At 58.9% G+C, this 17,865-nt stretch overlaps 1 protein-coding gene across 2 annotated transcripts; it reads right to left on the bottom strand.

Annotated features, from left to right (window-relative positions):
* Nucleotides 1-81: 81 nt before the first annotated feature.
* TTYH1 (tweety family member 1) lies at nt 82-15,629 on the bottom strand. Of its 2 annotated transcripts, XM_028529691.1 has the most exons (14): nt 15,391-15,629; nt 12,220-12,398; nt 10,276-10,387; nt 9,273-9,493; nt 6,975-7,070; nt 5,588-5,660; nt 5,301-5,376; nt 4,743-4,798; nt 4,487-4,579; nt 4,015-4,107; nt 1,012-1,154; nt 847-892; nt 557-637; nt 82-433 (listed from the first exon to the last, which is right to left on the bottom strand). In XM_028529691.1, exons 1-13 carry the CDS (start codon nt 15,514-15,516, stop codon nt 599-601), a joined length of 1,353 nt encoding a protein of 450 aa, XP_028385492.1. In that variant the 5' UTR covers nt 15,517-15,629; the 3' UTR covers nt 82-433; nt 557-598. The 2 variants fall into 2 exon arrangements, with proteins under 2 accessions (XP_028385492.1, XP_028385491.1); XM_028529690.1 differs by lacking the exon at nt 847-892 and having other exon boundaries at nt 15,391-15,619.
* Nucleotides 15,630-17,865: the final 2,236 nt, after the last annotated feature.

Below are 17,865 nucleotides of genomic sequence, written 5' to 3'. Positions count from 1 at the left end.
CCCACCTTCTAAGTGGAAGGGAGCTCCCCTCCAACCAGGAGGCCAGATTGAGGAGGGGAGAAATAGGAAGGACCCAGCTGCTTGTAAAATAAAGTCTTCCCTTTTATTTCAAATCAACCCATTCCCAAGTTAGTGCCACAAGGTGAGATCAGGGGCCCTGGGCCCACCAGTGCATGGTGGGTGGGAGGGCACACTGTCTCTTCAAGGATGGCCCTGGTGGCCAAGGAGAAGGGCGTCCCCTCTCCGGCCAGCCCGGGGGCCCTGGCCTGCCCCTGCCCCACCGTCAGCCTTCTCTCAGGGCAAAGGGCACAGAGAGAGAGGGCAGGGCAGGAAGGCAGTCCTGTTTGGGGTGTCCGTGGCCAGGGGTGGTGTTAGTGGTGGGAGCCCAGTGAGGCTGGGTTAGTGGGGTCTTCTCTGGCCGCCAGGGAAGGAACTGCAGAGGGAGACAGAAACAGGGCACCAGATGCTGGGGGGAAGGCCACCACAATGCCCAGACTGGGAGAGGAGGAGGGCAGAGGCCATCTTGGAGAGCTGGGGTGTTACTTTGGCAACTCACCAGGGAGGAGGGGCTGGCTCCCGTCGGATGTGGAGAAGGGGCTCAGATAGATGACTGCCACTGCACAAAGCGCTTGGATTCCTGTGGGGGATTTGGAGTCAGAGGAGGGCATGACATGGGAGTCTGGCTCAGTCGTGTGGGCCCCTCAGCCTCCTCCCTCGAACACAGGAGTCCAGGCCCCCAGCCCCTCCTCCCTCAGACCCAGGAGTCCAGGCCTCCAGCCCCTCCTCCCTCCAACCCAGGAGTCCAGGCCCCTGGCTCCTCCTCCCTCAGACTCAGGGGTCCAGTACCTGAGGGTTGAAAGGGTCGTCATCGTCTGTGTCATCATAGTCGTCACTGGGGTGCAATGGGGGCAGTGGCAGAGAAGCAGGATGGGGGAATCCATCAGGAGGCTGGTCCCTCAGTGGCCGCCACCCCGCCAGCTTCCCCTCCCCCCTCCTCTCTCCCCTCCTGACCTGGGTGGGAACAGGGCCCAGGCGCGAGGCAGGCTGCAGAGGGTGGTGGCCAGGGCTCCTGCCGACAGGAGGGAGAAGAGCAGCAGGAAGAGCAGGCCTTCCAGGGCGTCTTCACACAGGCCGCGCAGGGCTGCGCCATAATCCTGAGTGGGCGGGGAGGGCATCAGTGGGCAGTGTCCCCTCCCTGTACACCCTGTGCACCACTCAGACTGTCCTCCTGGCTGTGCAATGCTGGGCAAGTCACTCAGCCTCTCTGTGCCTCAGTTTCCTCACTGTCACACGTGCTCAGCACTGAACCTGGCACATAGGAAGTGCTCAGCACACAGTAGGTGCTGTGGTCACTGTCATTATTACACCCACAGGTATGACCTCAAATCTCAGCCTCCTATGGGTCACTGAGAACCCCCACACCCCATCCCCCACCCAGCAGATGCCAGTAGCACCTCCTCAGCTGTGACAACCAGACACATCCCCACACATTGCCCAGTGTTCCCTGGGCAAAACCGCTGGTCTTGGACAACACCTAGGATAACACTTAGAAGACCCCCTGTGTTGGAATTGCAGCTTGTACATCACACATACTTGGTAAATCCAGCTGTTATCCCTGGAAATCATCAGGACCCCCATTTACTGACTGCTTGGCCATCATGTATTTATTAGTGAGGGCTGGCCAGGGGCCTGCCCTAAGCCTGCCCCGCTGCAGGTTCCGGGAGATTTCAGTAACCAGCTCCTGCCCCCCACTTGCCGCAGCTGCCAAGAGAGGCAGTCTTGGGGCCCTACGGCCTAGATGGCACCAGCAGGAAGGAGCTGGGCCCAGGGGAGGTCTGGAGCGCTGAGACAGGCTGCAGGCTGCTGTGACATCTCTGAAGAAGGGACGCAAGGGGCAAGACTGCAGACCAGGCAGGACCAACCACACAGTCCCTGTGTAGGTCCTGCCCGAGAAGCAGAGACTGTTAATCTGCTGTGTGCTGGGGAATCCCTGGAGGGTTTAAGGTGGAGGAAGACCTTGATCGGATTGTGTTTAAAAGGCTGACCCAGCTGTTGGCTGTTGCTGGGAGAGCAGATGGGGACAGGAAGTGAGGGGGTGGGGACAGGGAGGAGTCTCTGGCTGTGGGGCCAGAGGTGAACTGGGTGAGAACTAGGGTTGCAGCAGTGGGGATGTGTCCCTGGCACTCAGACTCCGGAGGGGTTTCAGAGGGAGGGCCGAAACATAGTTGTGGGAGGTAAGGACAAGAGAAAAAGGGATTTCCTGGGTTTCTGACTTGAACCCCTGCATGGGGGCGGGGGGGGAGGTCAGAATGGGGTGCCTGGTATTGAGCCAGTGAAGCCCGAGGGAGGTGCCCGTCAGGGCATTGGGGTTCTGCGTCAACAAGATCAGACACCCACGATGTTGTTTCATCCCTCTAACAGCTGTACAAAGGCAGAGCTCACGCTGCTGACTTGTGCAATGGCAGAATGGGCAAGCTGCTTGTCCAGACTCACACAGCCTGGAAGGGGCAGAGCTGGGACTGGCCCCAGGTCTGTCAGGCTTCAGAGCCCACCTTCCTGCCATGTCATCCCTGAGCTCCCACATCCTGATTTTAATACAGGGGACCCTGAGGTCCAGATGGGGAAACAGGCTCTCATGATGATGCATGAGTGGACCACAGGGAGTCTGACTCGCCCTCCTCCTCCCTCCCTTTCCTCCCTCATGAGGACCCCCAGGCTGTACTCCAGCCCACTGTCCATCTGGACCAGAGAGAAACGTGCGGGCTATTTGAATAAAGAGCAGCGTGGCCTTCCAGCACATCCCACCTTTCTCAGCTCTGGTATTCAGCAGCTCTGACTATTGACTCAGTGCTGCCCCCATGCCCCATGGTTAGAGTGCCAGTTTCAGAAATTCGGGGGCAGTGAGAGCCATGGATGGGATCTGAACATGGCAAGGAGCAGCTCAGACTCGTCCTGTGGGACTGATGGGTCCCTCTGGGGGTCAGGTTGCCAGGTCCAACACAGGACACCCAGTTAGATTTGAATTTCAGATGCCCCATAGCAACAAAAACCTAGTACAGGTGTCTCCCCAGTGTGGCTGGGACACAATTAGAGTAAAAAGATACTCATCATCTGCAGAATCTGGCAGCCTAATCAAGAGCCCATCTGGGCACAGACAGGGAAGGAAAGGAGGTGTGTGTCCTCAGGCCTGAACTGCAGCAGGCTCTTGGGGTTGGGGGGCTGGGGAGAGGGTGTCAGACAGTGGATGAGGACAGTCAGGAAGCAGAAGGGACAAGGCTGGGTGACTGTCCTACTGTGGGGGCTAGGAGAATGAGAGAGGTGAGGACCCCGTGTATGGGCCAGCAGGGCGAGCCAGCCCTGTGGACCTTACAACCCAAGTCTGTAAGACAGACAATAACAGCCATTCCTTCCCAACAGCATTACTAACGAGGGCTCGCTGAGACCCTAGAGCCCACAGTTAGTAAAGCCCACGCACACACAGGGGGAAGGCTGATTTTCTCCTGAGCCCTCACAACCACCCAGTAAAGCAGGTCCCCTCTCCCTCATTTCACAGGGAAGGAAACTGAGCTTCAGGGACACATGCCTGCCAGGGGCCACACAGCCCAGGTCGGAGCCCAGACTGGAAGGAGTCTGTGGGACACCGGGCTCTCTTTCTCCTGGGTGTCCTGCCCACCCCTGCCTCAGACGACGACAGCACGCACTCCACAAGAGCTTCACAGGTATTCACCCCCGAATCCTGGTTTTATAAGTGAGGAAACTGAGGCACAGGGACTTGCCTGAGGTCAGGAGCTAGGACTGGAACCCAGGCAGTCTCGCTCCAGAATTGACTAAGCAGCACAGCCTTTGGGAGGGAAGGAGGGACGAGGAGGAGGAGAAGAGAAGAGGTAGTCTTGGGGACATTGTCTTGGGGACAATGGGAAAAAGAACGGCAGGGTTCGAGGAGAAGAAGAAGGACCTTCAGGGTCTAATCGGAGTCTCCCCGTGAGGATAATTTGGGGAGGGCCCAGGAGTCACCTTGTGCAAGCCTCGACAGTGCAGTAGGGCCACCAGCTGGTGGAAGTTTCCTTCAGTCACATTTAACGTCTCCTCCAAGGACAGCAGAGGTTTCTGCGGTAAGAGCGGTGTGGTTAACCCACCGACTCCTTCCGTCAGTTGGTTGCGGGGCCCCGCCTATCTCTTCAGGCACCGCCCACACAGACGGACCACGCCCCTTTACTTTGGCTCTGCTCAGGACCACCCACCCCTCATCCTGGCCCCGCCCACACTCCAGGACCAAGCCCCACTCCGCCCACCACGGCCCCACCCACTCCCGTCCCCAGGCCACGCCCATCCGCCCTCCCTTTCCCAGGCCCGCCCACATCCCAAGGCCACACCCCTTAATTTCAATGACCACGCCCATAGGCCCGCGCGTTCCGTGGGCTCCGCCCACACCAGTGGTCTGTCCCGGCCCTTGCCCTGGGAGCCGGGGTGTAGGGGGTCCGCCGACCTGTGCGGAAGGGAACTGGGGCACAGCTTCTCGCTCCAGGCCCTGCAGCTGGGAGTGGATGTTGGCCAGAGCTCGCTGGGACAGCGTCAGCCTCTGCAGGAGCACAGGGCACGAGGAGTACCTAATGGCCCATGCCCCCAGCCCACTCCTCTCTCAGGACCTAGAACTGGGGGCTCCTTGCTCCTCCCTCAGGACCCCTAAGTCCAGGCTCCAGTCCCGCCCTCCCCCACCCCGTTCCCTGGCACGCAGCCCTAACCTGTTGAAAGGGGTTGGAGACGGCCTGGTTGCAGAGGAAATAATAGTTCAGGATGTCTACGGGGGGGGGGGGGGGGAGGGGGAAAAGGAGAGGTCGTGAGCCGGGGTGGGCCTCCGTTGGGGGGCAGGGGAGGCGTTGGGGGCAGGGCCTTGTCTTTCCACCCTCAGAGCCAGGGGCTCTCCCCAGCTCAGGACCCTCCTATGGTTCCAGTGGCCTGGCATTCTGAGACTGCCAGTCGCCCAGCCCTGAGAAGCCTCTGCTCTGGCCACAGCCCCAAAACATGCTGGTCTCCACACTCCCTGGGAACCCCTGCTTCTGAGGTGTTCTGCTTGACTACATTGTGCTCCCCCCAGTTGCCCCAAGTGGCCAAACCCTCCATCCCTCAGGCCTCGCCCCCTCTCCAGAGCCCATCATCTTTACCCCCCTGTCTTTTTCAGCCCACCCAGGAGGTGCTGAGAGCCTTAGGGACAGGGCAGCCTGGCTGCCTCTGGGCACTCCCACCCCACCCCAGGCAGAACTGAGCACAGAGGCCTGTGTGCCCTAGACTAGTGGGCTCACCTGAGCCAAGCCCAGTCTCCTCCTGAGTCAGGTTCAGGATGTAGGTGTCTGGACTGGAGCAGAAGTCACTGAGGCCCTGAGAGAGGCAGAGGAAAAGGGGGCTCAGACCATAAACTGTCACAATGACACACTCCCATGGACTCAGTGCCCCCAGCCTCCTCCCTCAGACCCAGGAGCCCAGGCCCCCAGCCCCTTCAGGACCTAGAACCTGTGACCCAGGCCCCCATGTCCTTTCTCTCAGGACCTAAGGCACCAGCCCCATACCTGCCCCAGGGCCCTGCACTCACCACGGCTGTAGCTGCCTCCAGGCCCAGGGAGCCCCAGCTCAGGACAAGAACCACAAGACTCATCACAGTCATCCTGTGGGGGCAGGGACTGGACTTGAGGTTCTGAATCTTTCCACTTTGCCTCTTCCCTTCCCCCACCCCAGGTCCCATCACAGCTCTACCCCCAACCTCTGGAACCCAGAGGGTCAGAATTAGGGGCAGAGACATTGGAGCGGGGCATGGACCTGTGGTTGCTGACATCAAATTGAACATCTGGTCCCTGCCCCGGGTGGAGTTGGGGGGCAGGGGTGGACAGTGAGAAGGGCCCTGGGCTGGCAGGACTCAGCCCACTCTGCCTCATCTTCTCTGGGACTCTGGGCGGGCCACTGCCCAGTGCTGGGTGCCATGTCCCAGATTTGAATTCCTCAGGATCTTGTTTTTGCCAAGCATACTCTCAGGTTCTCTCTTGGTTAGCAACCTGCTCTCTCAGACTCCTCCTCCAAGGAGTGCAGGGACAGCTCCAGGGCTGAAATCGTCTCCTGGTTTTTCCCTGGGGATGGGGTTTGTAGGGCTAGGACAGAAGGGTGGGCAGCAAGCAAGAAAGGCAACTGGTTGGTGGTGGGGGGGCAAACCAAGGTCCCTGGGCCCAACCATGGCTCAGACTAGCTGGGGCCATGTTTTATCATCTCCAAGCCTCTGGGGGGCGCGGGAGGGCATGGGTGGGTGGGACAACAGGACCTGTCATCCCAGAAAGAGTGGGGGGATGACAATGGGCAGCACCAGTGCCATCGCATCCCCCAACCACCACCCCAGGGACAGGGAGGAGGACAGGGCTCCTCCCAATGGGACAGGCTGGCCTGAGTTGACTCCGGCACCAGCACTTCCTGGCTGGGCAGCCCTGGGCAAGTGGCCCGACCACTCTGCGCCCCAATCTCCCCCTCAGTTAAATGGAAGGAAAGTGCCTCCCAGTGGGATCGGTGGGAGGATTCCAGAAGAACGTGGGGTGTGCGGAAGGAGCCCCAGTGCCACGTAATGGCCAAGCAGCCTCAGACATGGTCACCTCCTGCCTCTGGTCCCTCATCCGCCTGACTGGCTCCTGGCAGACACGTCCTTTGCAGGCTGTGGTGACGGTGAGGAGTCGGCATGCACAACCCTCCACAGTGTCAGCGCTCACTGCCATCCTCGGCAGCAGCATCATTCCATAGGCAAGCTAGGATTTCCCGCACTTCCCACTGCAAGGAGGCCCAGCCTGGGGCGGGGGTCTGTAGAGGGCATGGGGGTCCATGGGACAAAGAAATGACCCCATGGGAGCCCAGGGGGGCCCATGGTCCCTTCCTCAAGAATACTTCGGGGTGGCACTCAGGCCCCTGCGCTGTGACAGGAGCCTGCTGAGGGAGCCCAGACTCACACGATCACCAGCCACTTGCTCTGCTTCGCCAGGCCCAGCAGGGTGAAGAGGCAGACCAGCAGCTCCAGGAGCAGCAGGAGGACATAGGCCAGCCACCTGGGGAGGGGGGCAGAGGGGACACCCGGGGGGTGCAGGTCAAGTGGCAAATCCAGCCTTCCAGAGCTCAGGCCCAGAGTCCACCTGGACACCAATCCCTGTCACCAGATCTTACCTCAGGCCACAGCCCAGCTCATCTGTGAAATGAGTGTACTGGGAGGCGGGCCACCCTCACCTTCTATAAAGAGCACAGACAGGTCCCAGGGGCAGAGCAACTGGGACCATACTGACTGGACCAAGCACCAGCTCTGTGACCTGTGACCTTGCACATGTGATCTGACCTCAGAGCCCAGCCCCCGGCCCCACCTGCAGAGAGGAGCACCCAGCACCATGTTGTATGACCTAAGGGTGCGGTGGATCTGCAGGCAGGCTGCCTGGGTCTCCACTCTTTAGCCCTGTGTAACTTAGTAACTCTGCCTCTTGTGCCTCAGTTTCCCCACCTGTTACGGGGGTGGTGAACAGCAGCACCTGCTTCCGGAGGCTGCCATGAGGCTGATGAGTGAGGGCACAGGCACGTGGACACACTTAAATCCCAGCTTGAATATGAGAAAGGGAACTTTAAGTGTTAATTAGTGATTCAGTACCAGCCAATAAACAATGCACTCTGGAGAGGAGAGTGTATGTGAGGTCACAGCACAGGCTGGCCATGTCATCAGTGCTCCATAAATAGCATGCTCCAGGGACCCCATGTTGCTGTGCAGGAGCTGGGGTCCCTGAGTGGCTCCAGGTGGCCTCCAGGCCTTTGCTCTGCAAATGCCCACCGCCAGCTCATGCCACCAGCTTCGGGCAGGTGGCCAGTCCTGCTCTAAGCACTGGCCGTGAACACCTGCTGTTAAACCTCAGCAAACTGCCAGTAAAGCCTCCCCCGCTCCAGGCCAACTTCCTTCGAGGAAGCTGGCCCCGTTGTTTGAGGGACTGGAAAGTGCCAGGCACTCCAGGGCTTTTTCCTGTTGCTGGTGGGTCCGCCTCACCTTGGTGTGGTCTGCAGGGCTACCCTGGCCCACCTGGGAGGGGCTGAGGCCAGCCTGTATGGTCCCCGGGCTTGCCCACCACGGAAAACCTGGACTCGCTGCCTCAGGTTTGTCTGAGACCCTGTGAGGCGTCCCTTAGGGCCTGCTTCAGCCCCGTCTACCTCAAGTCTCCCATCTCTGCCCCCTCACCTGGGCCGGGCCCTCAGAGGGTGTCTTTTTGGATGAGTGAGAGAAATAACTCTTAGTGGACGAAGTAACAAGGACTTCATCACGGTGGCTGTCCCAGAAGTCTGTCTAACTTGTTCTGTCCCTCCTTCACATGGCACCTTCTCAGTGTGGCCTTCCGGACCCCCCACTCAAGCCGTCAGCTTCTGTCCACAGCGCATGCCACCCCCCCTTGCTTAATGTTCTCCAAAGCTATGTCCGTCCAGTGCCTCAGGACATTCAATTACTGGTCCCCTCTCTGGAAAACAGCAGAAATCCCTCTCTGCTTCATTTATTACCCTTGGCAGGAGTCCCTCTCTGCTTTGTTCCTTGCTCTATGTTATAAAAACCTACATTTTACAAACACCTGTATAGTGCGTGCTAGTCACTCGACAGATGCCAACTCACTGGAGCCTCAACAATCTAATAAGTGGGGGAGGGGCGCTAACCTTATTCCCATTTCACAGATGGGGACACGGAGGCACGGAACTGGAGAGGAATGGGTTAAGGTCGTGTGGTTAGAGACTGGCCATCTGGCTTCAGAGCGCATGCCCCTAGCCATGCGGGTTGCCAGTCTCTCTCACCAAAAGGTGCTAAATAAGACTTTGTTGAATGGACACAGGTGTCAAATGGACGGCTGAGGGAGTGAACTCCTTAACAGGTTATCCAGAAATGAGGAAGTACAAGAGTGAATTAATGAATGTGGGAGTCAAGGAATGGATGAATGAATGAATGAATGGGAGGACTGTGTAATGGATGAGTAGCTGGTGTGAGGGTGGGCACCACTTGGTCCAGCTCTGGACAGCAGGGGTTCTCAGCCTGGTTACTGCTGACAGAACAGACCCTCCTTGCTGTGAGGACCGTCCTGGGAACTTCAGGGTGTGAAGCAGCATCCCTGGCCTCCACCCACCAGGTACCCAGTTGTGACGACCAATTGTGTCTCAACTCAAACGTTACCCAATGCCCATGGGGCACAACCCCCCAGGCTGAGAACCCCCACCACAGAGTAAGAAGTTTGGTCACCCACCTGTATTCCTCCACGAAGGACACATCTTCGGCCACCTGCAGGGGGCTCAGGGGCACCCCCTGCCAAAAGGCCAGCCCCTGGAGCTGCTGGGCCACAGCCTCCGCCTGCCGCCGAGCCCCCCGGGTGGCAGCCACCAGCTCTGTACGCTGTGCCAGCACCTCCTCCAGGGTGGTCAGCTCTGTCCTCACCGCCTCCTCCAGCCTCTCCACCATCTCCAGCACCTGGGCACAGGGGTGGGTCTGGAGTCAGGGGAGGGCATTCCCATGGGGCCCAGGGGCAGGGGACGGGGTTGTGAAATAGGAAGGAGCAACAGCAGGTGCCTGATATCTGGGGCTTGGGTATCTGTGACCGAGGCAGGGATAGAGGGGGCTCTCTGGTCCCCTTCTGTGGCCTCTGTCAAGAGCTCTGGGTGGTCAGTGGCTTGAACCAACCCCAGCTGGAGGATTCAGTCTGGGGTCCTGGGTCTGACTGTTCACATCTGCCTTTCTGAGTCTGGGGTCTTGTCTGTGTTCCATGGTCCAGGGCCTGCCCAGGACATGAATTCTGAGGTCTGAGTTCAAGCTGGGGCTGGGGATGAGGCCTCTGCTCTGGGCCCTGGGGTCTCGACACTGAGACCAAGTTTGCATTGGGGCCAAGCATCAGGTCTGGGGGTAGGGGCAGGGTCACTGGTGTTTGCTCCCCGTCTGGTTCTGGCTCTAAGTTGAAGTCCAGGGCTGTGGCTGGGGGGTGCATGTGGGGTCTGAGTTTGAGCCCAAGTCCCAGATCTGGAGTGGGGTTTGGAGAGAGTCTCATGTGAGGCTTGGATTTACATTCAGGGTCGGAGGGTTGGTGGTACAGTCTGAATCTGAAATTCTGAGCCTGGGGTCCTAAATTTTTGGTCTCAAGTCTTGGCTCTGGAGTTTGGATTCCGTTTCCCTGGAATGGGGGCCCTTGGCCCCAGAATGTGGGGAACCAGTGTGGGGGTGAGGGGGTGGGATCTGGCTGCTGCCTGCCGGCCCCTCACCAGGTGGTCAATGGCGCTGAGCGTGTGGTTGGCGTGCACCAGTGCGGAGCTGAGCTGGGCCACCCCATCACTGGTCTCGCTGTTGCCATAGAAACCGATGCCAATGCCCGCGCTGTGAGAAGGAGGGACAGGGAATCACAACGGGTCCTGGGACCCCGGGGGCTGCCGTCCCCCACCCCCTCACACACCCATTCCCGCCTCCCACCCTGCCCCCACCCTATTGGGCGAGCCCGTCGTGGGAAAAGAACCTCTCCAGGCTAGCCCCCACCGGTTGCCACGGTAACGGGAAGGCCTCACTCCCCCGGCCGAGGGACGTCATTGTGATGTTAATGGTAGGTGGAGTGGAGAGGGGAGGGTACCCCAGGTTTAACTCGCGCCTCACTGGAGCGGAACCCCTGCCCCGCCCAGCCCCAGGATGGCCAGTGTTCCCCTCACCCATGACAGCTGCGTCTCCTCCGCCCTTTCCTAAGTATCCAGGGTCCTCAGCACCTGTCCCTCCCAGTCCAGCCGTCCCCTCCCCCACACCCTGGGGTTTCCCAGGAGTTCAGGCTCCCAGCCACCATCTTCTGAGGGACCCGAGCCTGGAGCTCCCGGCCACCCCCCACCCTTCACCCGCGGGACCCAAGCTTCTGGCCAGCTGGGAGCCAAGCAAGGGATTGTGGGCACCCCCGCCCCTCCGCGGCCAGCACACAGAGCTCCATTGTGGGGCCTGAATGGCCCCTACCCCCCACTCCAGTGTGTCCCTCTGCGGAGGGGCCAGGGCCAGACAGCGGAGGAGGGAGCGGGACGCCCTCCCAGTTCCCAGCCGCCGCGCAGGCTCCCGCCCCCAGCCCTGGGACCCGACGCCCGTGCGCGCCCCCGCCCATTGTCCACAGTCCCACAAAGCCGCTCTTGTTCCCTGGCCGAGGGGGCCGGCCGTGTCTCTCCCCCATCGGGCCTTTGTCCGCCTGCCCCGTCCACCCCCACTCAGGAGGGCCTCGAGGGGAAGCATCTGGGACGCAGGCCGCTCAGCCGCCTCCTCTGCAAACACCCCCAAGCACATACACTGCGCCAGGAGGTGATGGAGTGGCCAGGGTCGCGGGTGGGAGTACCGGCTTCCGGGCCACTCCCTCGGTCCGGGCAGGTCTCTCAGGGCCCTAATCTGTGCGATAGGACAGCTGCCCTGTCCTAGTGTGTGTGCGTGGGTGGGGGGTGGGGGGCTGCCGGGAGGGCTGTGCTGGAAGCTGGCCCTTGGTTTTGGTGTGCAAAATGCTCCCCTCCTCCGCCCCTGGGGGTGTCTCAGAAGCTCCCAGGGGTTTGAGGCCCTGAATCCCCACTCTCCTGCTTGGACCACGTGGCCTTGCTGGTTCCCCTGAATCTTCCTTTTTCAAAACTTGGAGTGACATCCCTGAGTCCAGCAGGGTTACATCGGGTGAGCGAGACCAGAATTATTGTCTGTCTCCCAGACCAGAACCTCTGCGCCCTGAGGGCAGTGACCAGCCAGGCTTGGTCACTATTCCCTGGCACATAGTAGGTACTCAAGGAGTGGTTGTTGAATGAATGAATGAATTCATGAATTTACTGGGAGTACAGATGTGAGCTGGGCCCTGTATTCAATCTCTCATTCAACCTTATCACTAGGAGGTGGGTGTTAACGTAATACCCATTTTAGAGATGTGGCAACTGAGGGGAGGGGCACTATATTGCTTCCCCAGGTGGCACAGCCATTCAGTGGCAGAGCACCAAACCAAGGCAGTCTCATTGCCCAGCTCTTCACCCCAACCCTGTCCTGCCAGGGCAGCTGCCCTGGGAAAGTCAAGTGTCTTGAACCTCAGTTTCTCCATCCATCAAATGGGGACAACTTTGCTTGTGCCTGAAGTGGGCTTCTAGGACACCACAGGAAGCCTGACAGAGAGCTTGGGGAACCCTGTCCCCACTCCCCCACCCACCCTGGGGCCCCATTACCAGCCGACGAGAAGAGCAGCGATGCAGCTCCAGGTGACACAGCCTCCCCCGGGTGGGGGGCTCTTGGTGCCGGGTGGCTCGGGGGGCCGGCAGCAGCAGACTCGGATGAGGTAGGCAGCAATGAGAATGAGGCTGAGGCCCAGACCCAGGCCGGCCAAGGCCGCCACCAGCAACAGGGCCTGGGGAAGGGAGGACATGGGGCCTCAGAGGGGCTCGGGCTCCATCCCAGCTCCGCTGGGGGGTGGCACCCAGGGTCTCAGTGGAGGAGGGAGACATCTCTCGCCAGACTGGGGGCCACGTCCACCCTGGGATAACAGGTTTGTGGGGAGAGATGGGGTGCCCAGCCCCCCAGGCTGGAGGCTGGGACTCTGTGATTTGGAACTGGGTCAATGGGAGGCCCAAGTTTTGGGTTCTAGTTCTACTTGGCCCACCCACGGCTGTTTGGTGTTCCGCAGGGCCCTGCCCCTCTCTGAGCCTCAGGTTTCTCCTCGACCAGGTAGTCAGATGGAGCATCTCTCAGGACTGAAACCCAGAACAGCAGGATCTGGGAGTGGATGGGAGCTCCTCTTCCTGGAGATGTGTGTGAGGCTGGGGGTGGCGGGCTTCTCCCCTCCTCCCTGCTGGTCCACCCCACTTGCTGCTCACTCTCTGTCCCCTGCTGCTGAGCTCTGCACACCCACCACAGTGTGAGTCTGTCACCCAGGGACTCATGGGGAGGGGGTGTGACAGCCTCGCAGAGGGGGAGAGAGAGAGAGGGAGAGAGAGAGTGCAAGACTCAGAGATGGAGACTGAGAGAGTGAAGACAGAGCAGGGGGCAGGAGGGCGGCAGGCTCAGAGAGAGATGGGAAGTAGAGACTCAGAGACAGGAGAGGTAGACAGAGACAGAGATGGAGAGAGACCCAAAGGGTGGGAGGATGGAGGGAGGGAGGGAAAGTGTGTCTGTGATTAGAAGCGGGGGGTGGGGTTTCTCCATGACGCAGGACTTTACAGGGGAGGCATTACAGTCTTGTTGTCTCCATAGATGCCCAGAGTGGGGCGGGGGTTCACCTGGAGCCACACAGCATGGCAGGGACAACATCAGGGACAGAATCAGACTTCTGGATTTACTCATGCTGTTTCCCCTAAACCAGTGTCTCTGTGTCTGTGCTCACAGTGCTGTGTGTGAGTGTGTGACGACTGTGTGGAGTGTTTGTGTTTCTGGCTGTGTGACAGATGTGTTATCTCTGACTGAGTTTGTCTGTCATGGAATAATACACCTAAGTGTGTGTGTGTGCACGCACGTGTGAGTATATGTGTGTCTCTATGAGAGCACCTGTATCTGCAAGTGTGAGAGAGTGACATGGGGGCATCTGTGTGTTTCTGGCACAATTCCCTCCATCTCAGTGTGTCTCTCAGGTGGTGTGTGAGAGAGAGAAAAAGAGTAAGTGTGTGAGTGTGGGTGGGTGTCACGTATGTATGGGAGCATAAGTGTGCAAATGTGTATGTGAGCATGTGTGTGTATGTGTGTGACTGAGTGCAAGAATGCATGTGTATACATGAAGGTGTGTGTATATGAGTATATATGTGTTTATATATGTGTACATGTGAATATGGGTGTGTAGGTGTCTGTATGAGTGTGTGTGTCTGTGAATGTGTGTGAGAATATGTGTATTTCCATGTATGCATGTGAATGTATATGTGTCGATGTGTGAGGGTGTATACATGTGAGCATGAAAATGTGTGTGTTTGTAGGAGTGTGTGTACATATGAGTGAGTGTGAGTGTGAATATCGGTGTGTATATGAGTGTGTGCGTGTTGTGTCCCCAGCTCAGGGTCACCAGAGCCCTGATCATTTCCCAGCTGTGCCCACTGTGGTGACCTCCTGGAGGGCAATGTCCCCTCCTGGTGTGTGTGACTCTGTGCCTTCTGGTCTCTGTGCTGTCACCTTGGCTGTAGTTGTTGGGGGGGTGTTAGCTTGCCCAAGTGCCCCAGGCAGTCACGGGGTCTGGGACGTGAGTGGCTGTGTGGGCACCTGTGTGGGACGGTCTCTTTGGCCATGAGCAGGCATCGATGGCGTTGGAGGTGGTGATTGTGTAACAGGGGCTGTGGGACAGGGGCTGCAGTCCCCTTTGGTGGGGAGAGGGCGCGTGCGGGAGGCAGGGAGGAGCTGCTCAGGCTGGCACAGCCGTGACCCAAATAGCTCAGAATACAGCACACATCCCCCTCTCCGCGTTTCTGGGACCCTGCTCCCTTGTGCTAAGCTCTCCAGTTCCCAGCCCTGGTCACAGTGGCTCCCCAGGACAGATCTGAGGGGTCTAGACCCTACAGGCAGGGCCCAGGACCCATCCTGGGCCCCACCAGGACACCCAGTCCCCCCACCCCGGCCGAGGCTCAACCAAGCTTTGCTCATTAAGCTCAAAGTCAAGGACTTCAATTTAACTGGGTCAGAGGACAGTTCTTTGGCCCCTCTTGGAGCTGACCCAGGCCGGGCCCCCTTCCCCAGAGACCGGGGGTTCCATAAGTTTCCCACCCCACCCCACCCCACCCCACCCTCGGGACCGTGTCTGTCCTCAGCTCCCCAAGCCGAACCTCACCCCCATCTCCCCACCCCAGCCCCTCCAGCACCTTGACCGCCCCTTCTGTCCTGAGACGGGCTGCAAGCCTCCTCTTCCAACACCTCCACCTCATGTTCCCTGCCCTGGCCCAAATCCCCTCACCCCCTTCCCCGGCTCAGGTCTCAGCCCTGTCCCAGAACCAGTACCGGGGCACCCCCAGCCTTTCTCCTCTCCACCCCTGATCAGCTCCTCTCTCTGGCGCCCCACCTTCAATGGACTGTCCATCCTATGAGGGAAGGGTCATCTTTTAGGACGCCTAGCCCCCGCTGGTGACCCTGAGCGCTAGTCTTCCAGGCAGTTCTGAGAGCCTGAGATGCAAGGACCCCCATTCTCTTCCCTCCTCGGGGACTCAGGGGTCCAGGCCACTAGCCCTCATCTAAGCGGCGAGGTGTTTGGTCCCCCCAGCGCCCGTCCCAGGGGAACCTCCAGGAATGGGAGCCCAGCGTGCCTCCTCCTTCAGACACCCCGAAGTCGGGGCCCGGCCCTCACCCTCAGAGAACGCAGGGGTCTGTCACCCAGCGCCCTTCTCTCGCGGGACCCAGAACCGCTGGCCCCCAGCCCCCGCGCCCGCTCCCACCTGCTGGTATTCCTGCTCTTGGGGCGCGAAGCCGCTGGGCACCGGACGGAGCTGGAAGTCGGCGCGGGGCAGCTGATGTAGCAGATGCACCCAGGCCGAGGGTCGGTAGCCCGGGGGCTCCCCCATGGCCCCGGGGGAGGGCGCGCGGGGCCGACGCCGGGGCTGCGGGAGCCTCGGTGATGGAGCGGGGCGCGGGCGGAGCGGGGTCTGGCTGGGCTCTGGGGAGCGCAGCGGGGGGGAGGAAGGGGGCGGGGGGCGGAGATTGGGGGGGTGGAGGCGGGAGGCGCGGGCCGGGCGGGCGCGGTGCTGCCCCTGGCGGTGGCATTGGGGACTGCGGCGTGGCGGGTGGGCCCCCAGCGTGCCTGCTGCTCCGTGACCGCTCCCACCTGCGGCGCGCGCGCAGGTACTGCTCATCCTCGTCCCTAGAAGGCCGCTCATACTGTTAGGTCACCGTACAACCCTCACGTCCGGGCAAAGGTCGCTAGTATCTGCACAGCTTTTTACAAATAATGGCAGTCTGATCAACAACAACAAATCCTCAATTCCCTGTGTCAGCGCGCTCTCACCTGTAAAGTACGCCTCCTTTGGGGTAAAAGCCTCTCCTGCCTAAAAACAACAACAACAACAACAGCAAAAACTGTATAAGGACACAGCTTCTAAACACCAACTTTCCTCTGAGTGTACAGGCCACTCCAGAATGCCCCTGCATACCATGGTGAGGACCCCTCGCTTCGGTGTAAGACCCCTCCCACCAGAAGACCCCACGCATTGTGTCTTCCTAAGGATCCCTTCAAAGGATTGCTCCATGCACTTAAGGATCTCCCTGTGCCTCGCCTCGACACTTTACAGCTTACAGGCACCGCCTATGTTGAGTATCTCAGGAACCCACTGGTGCCACACTGATACCGGGGGAGGTAGAGACCCTCGAAGGGGACCTGCTCACTTGGATGTCACCACCCAGGCAGTCATAGCTGGAGATAAAATAAGGTCCCCAGGAATCTGCCCCAGGGATCTTCCCAGCCCCGTGGAGCAGGGCTAGACTTTGCGACTTGTGGTCCCCACACCAGGCGTCTCTTGGGGGCCAGGAGATGGTGGGAGGAAGAAGGGGCAGTGAGCACTCCACTTGTCTCATTCCAGTGTTTTGTCCCAGATTGGTGCAAAAGGGATGGGCTCATCGCCCATGCCATTACTAGAGAGAGAATTTATGGTGATTGTGGTGGTGGTGATATGATGTTGGTGATGGTCCTGATGATGATGATGATGGTGATGATGGTGGTGGTGATGGTGATGATTATGATGATGGTGATGGTGATGATGGTGATGGTGATGATAATGATGATGATCACGAGGATAGTGATGGTGATGATGGAGACAAGAAGAGTAACTATAGCTGCCCCCTCAAACACACTCATACACCCCCCACTCTGTTTTACTCCCCTCAGAAAAAGGTCTCCATGGATTGAATCTCCCTCTTTGTTTCTCTCTGCTTCACTCTGGCTCTTTCTCTCATGCCCAGCTCTTTGTCGCTCTCACACGGGGTTTGGGTCCCAGATGCCTGCATTCTGGTGTCTTTAGAGAATTGCTTTATCCTGCATTGACTAAGCCCAAGGCATCCTTCCTCAGGTACGGGAGACCTGAGATGTTATCTTGTGGAAGTGTGCTGGCTTGCCCTTCTCCTGTCCTTGTTCCCTCTGTCTGTTTCTGCTGGGGAAGACAGATGGTTATTCCAGGGTGGTCTTCGAGCATTTATTTCTAGGAGTTTTATCTGAACACCATTCCAATACCATCTGAAACTCGACAGGTGTTAATTCACGGCTTGGGTGCCTGAGAGTCCCCCAGTGGGGGGTGGCTCAGAGCAGCCAATGCTTGCCATATGGGGAGAGGGACGCAGCATCGCCAGATGTTCTACATTTCCAACAGAAGACAGAAATCTGGATATTTTTAAAAGCAAAATCCCTCAGCTCTTAAATGTTAAAACTAATTCGAATTAAAAAATACTGTGTGGGCCAAATAAAACCTGTCCGTGGGTTGGAGCTGGCTGGTTTGTAAGCTCTGGTCTAGCCAGACGCTGAGCAGCATAGTGTGGATGGGCAAATGGAGGATGGAGGGAGCCCAGAAAGGCTGAGAAGGAGCAGCCAGGGAAGTGGGAGGAAAGCCAGGGAGAGAGAGGCAGCAATGCCACCTCCTCCAGGAAGGCTCCCTGACCTGCCTCTCTTGACAGAAAACAGGGCAGGTCCTGGCTCCAGGGCTCAGCATGGGCTCCTGTGACTTTAATTCAGATTTCTCTAAGTGGTTGTGAGTGCATATACTATGAGTAGATTGAGATGATGTTCTGGAGCGTAAAACATGAATTGATGATGGCAGAGTCATCAGAACTGTGGTTATAACTGAGAAGGTGGGGACAGAGCTGAGTAGGAAAGGGGTTGAGGGGATTTTTTGGGTGATGGCATTGTTCTGTATCTTGATATGGGTTTT

The sequence above is a fragment of the Phyllostomus discolor genome, chromosome 12, assembly GCF_004126475.2.
Source record: "Phyllostomus discolor isolate MPI-MPIP mPhyDis1 chromosome 12, mPhyDis1.pri.v3, whole genome shotgun sequence".
NCBI lineage: Eukaryota > Metazoa > Chordata > Mammalia > Chiroptera > Phyllostomidae > Phyllostomus > Phyllostomus discolor.
This window is presented reverse-complemented; position numbering and strand designations above follow the sequence as displayed.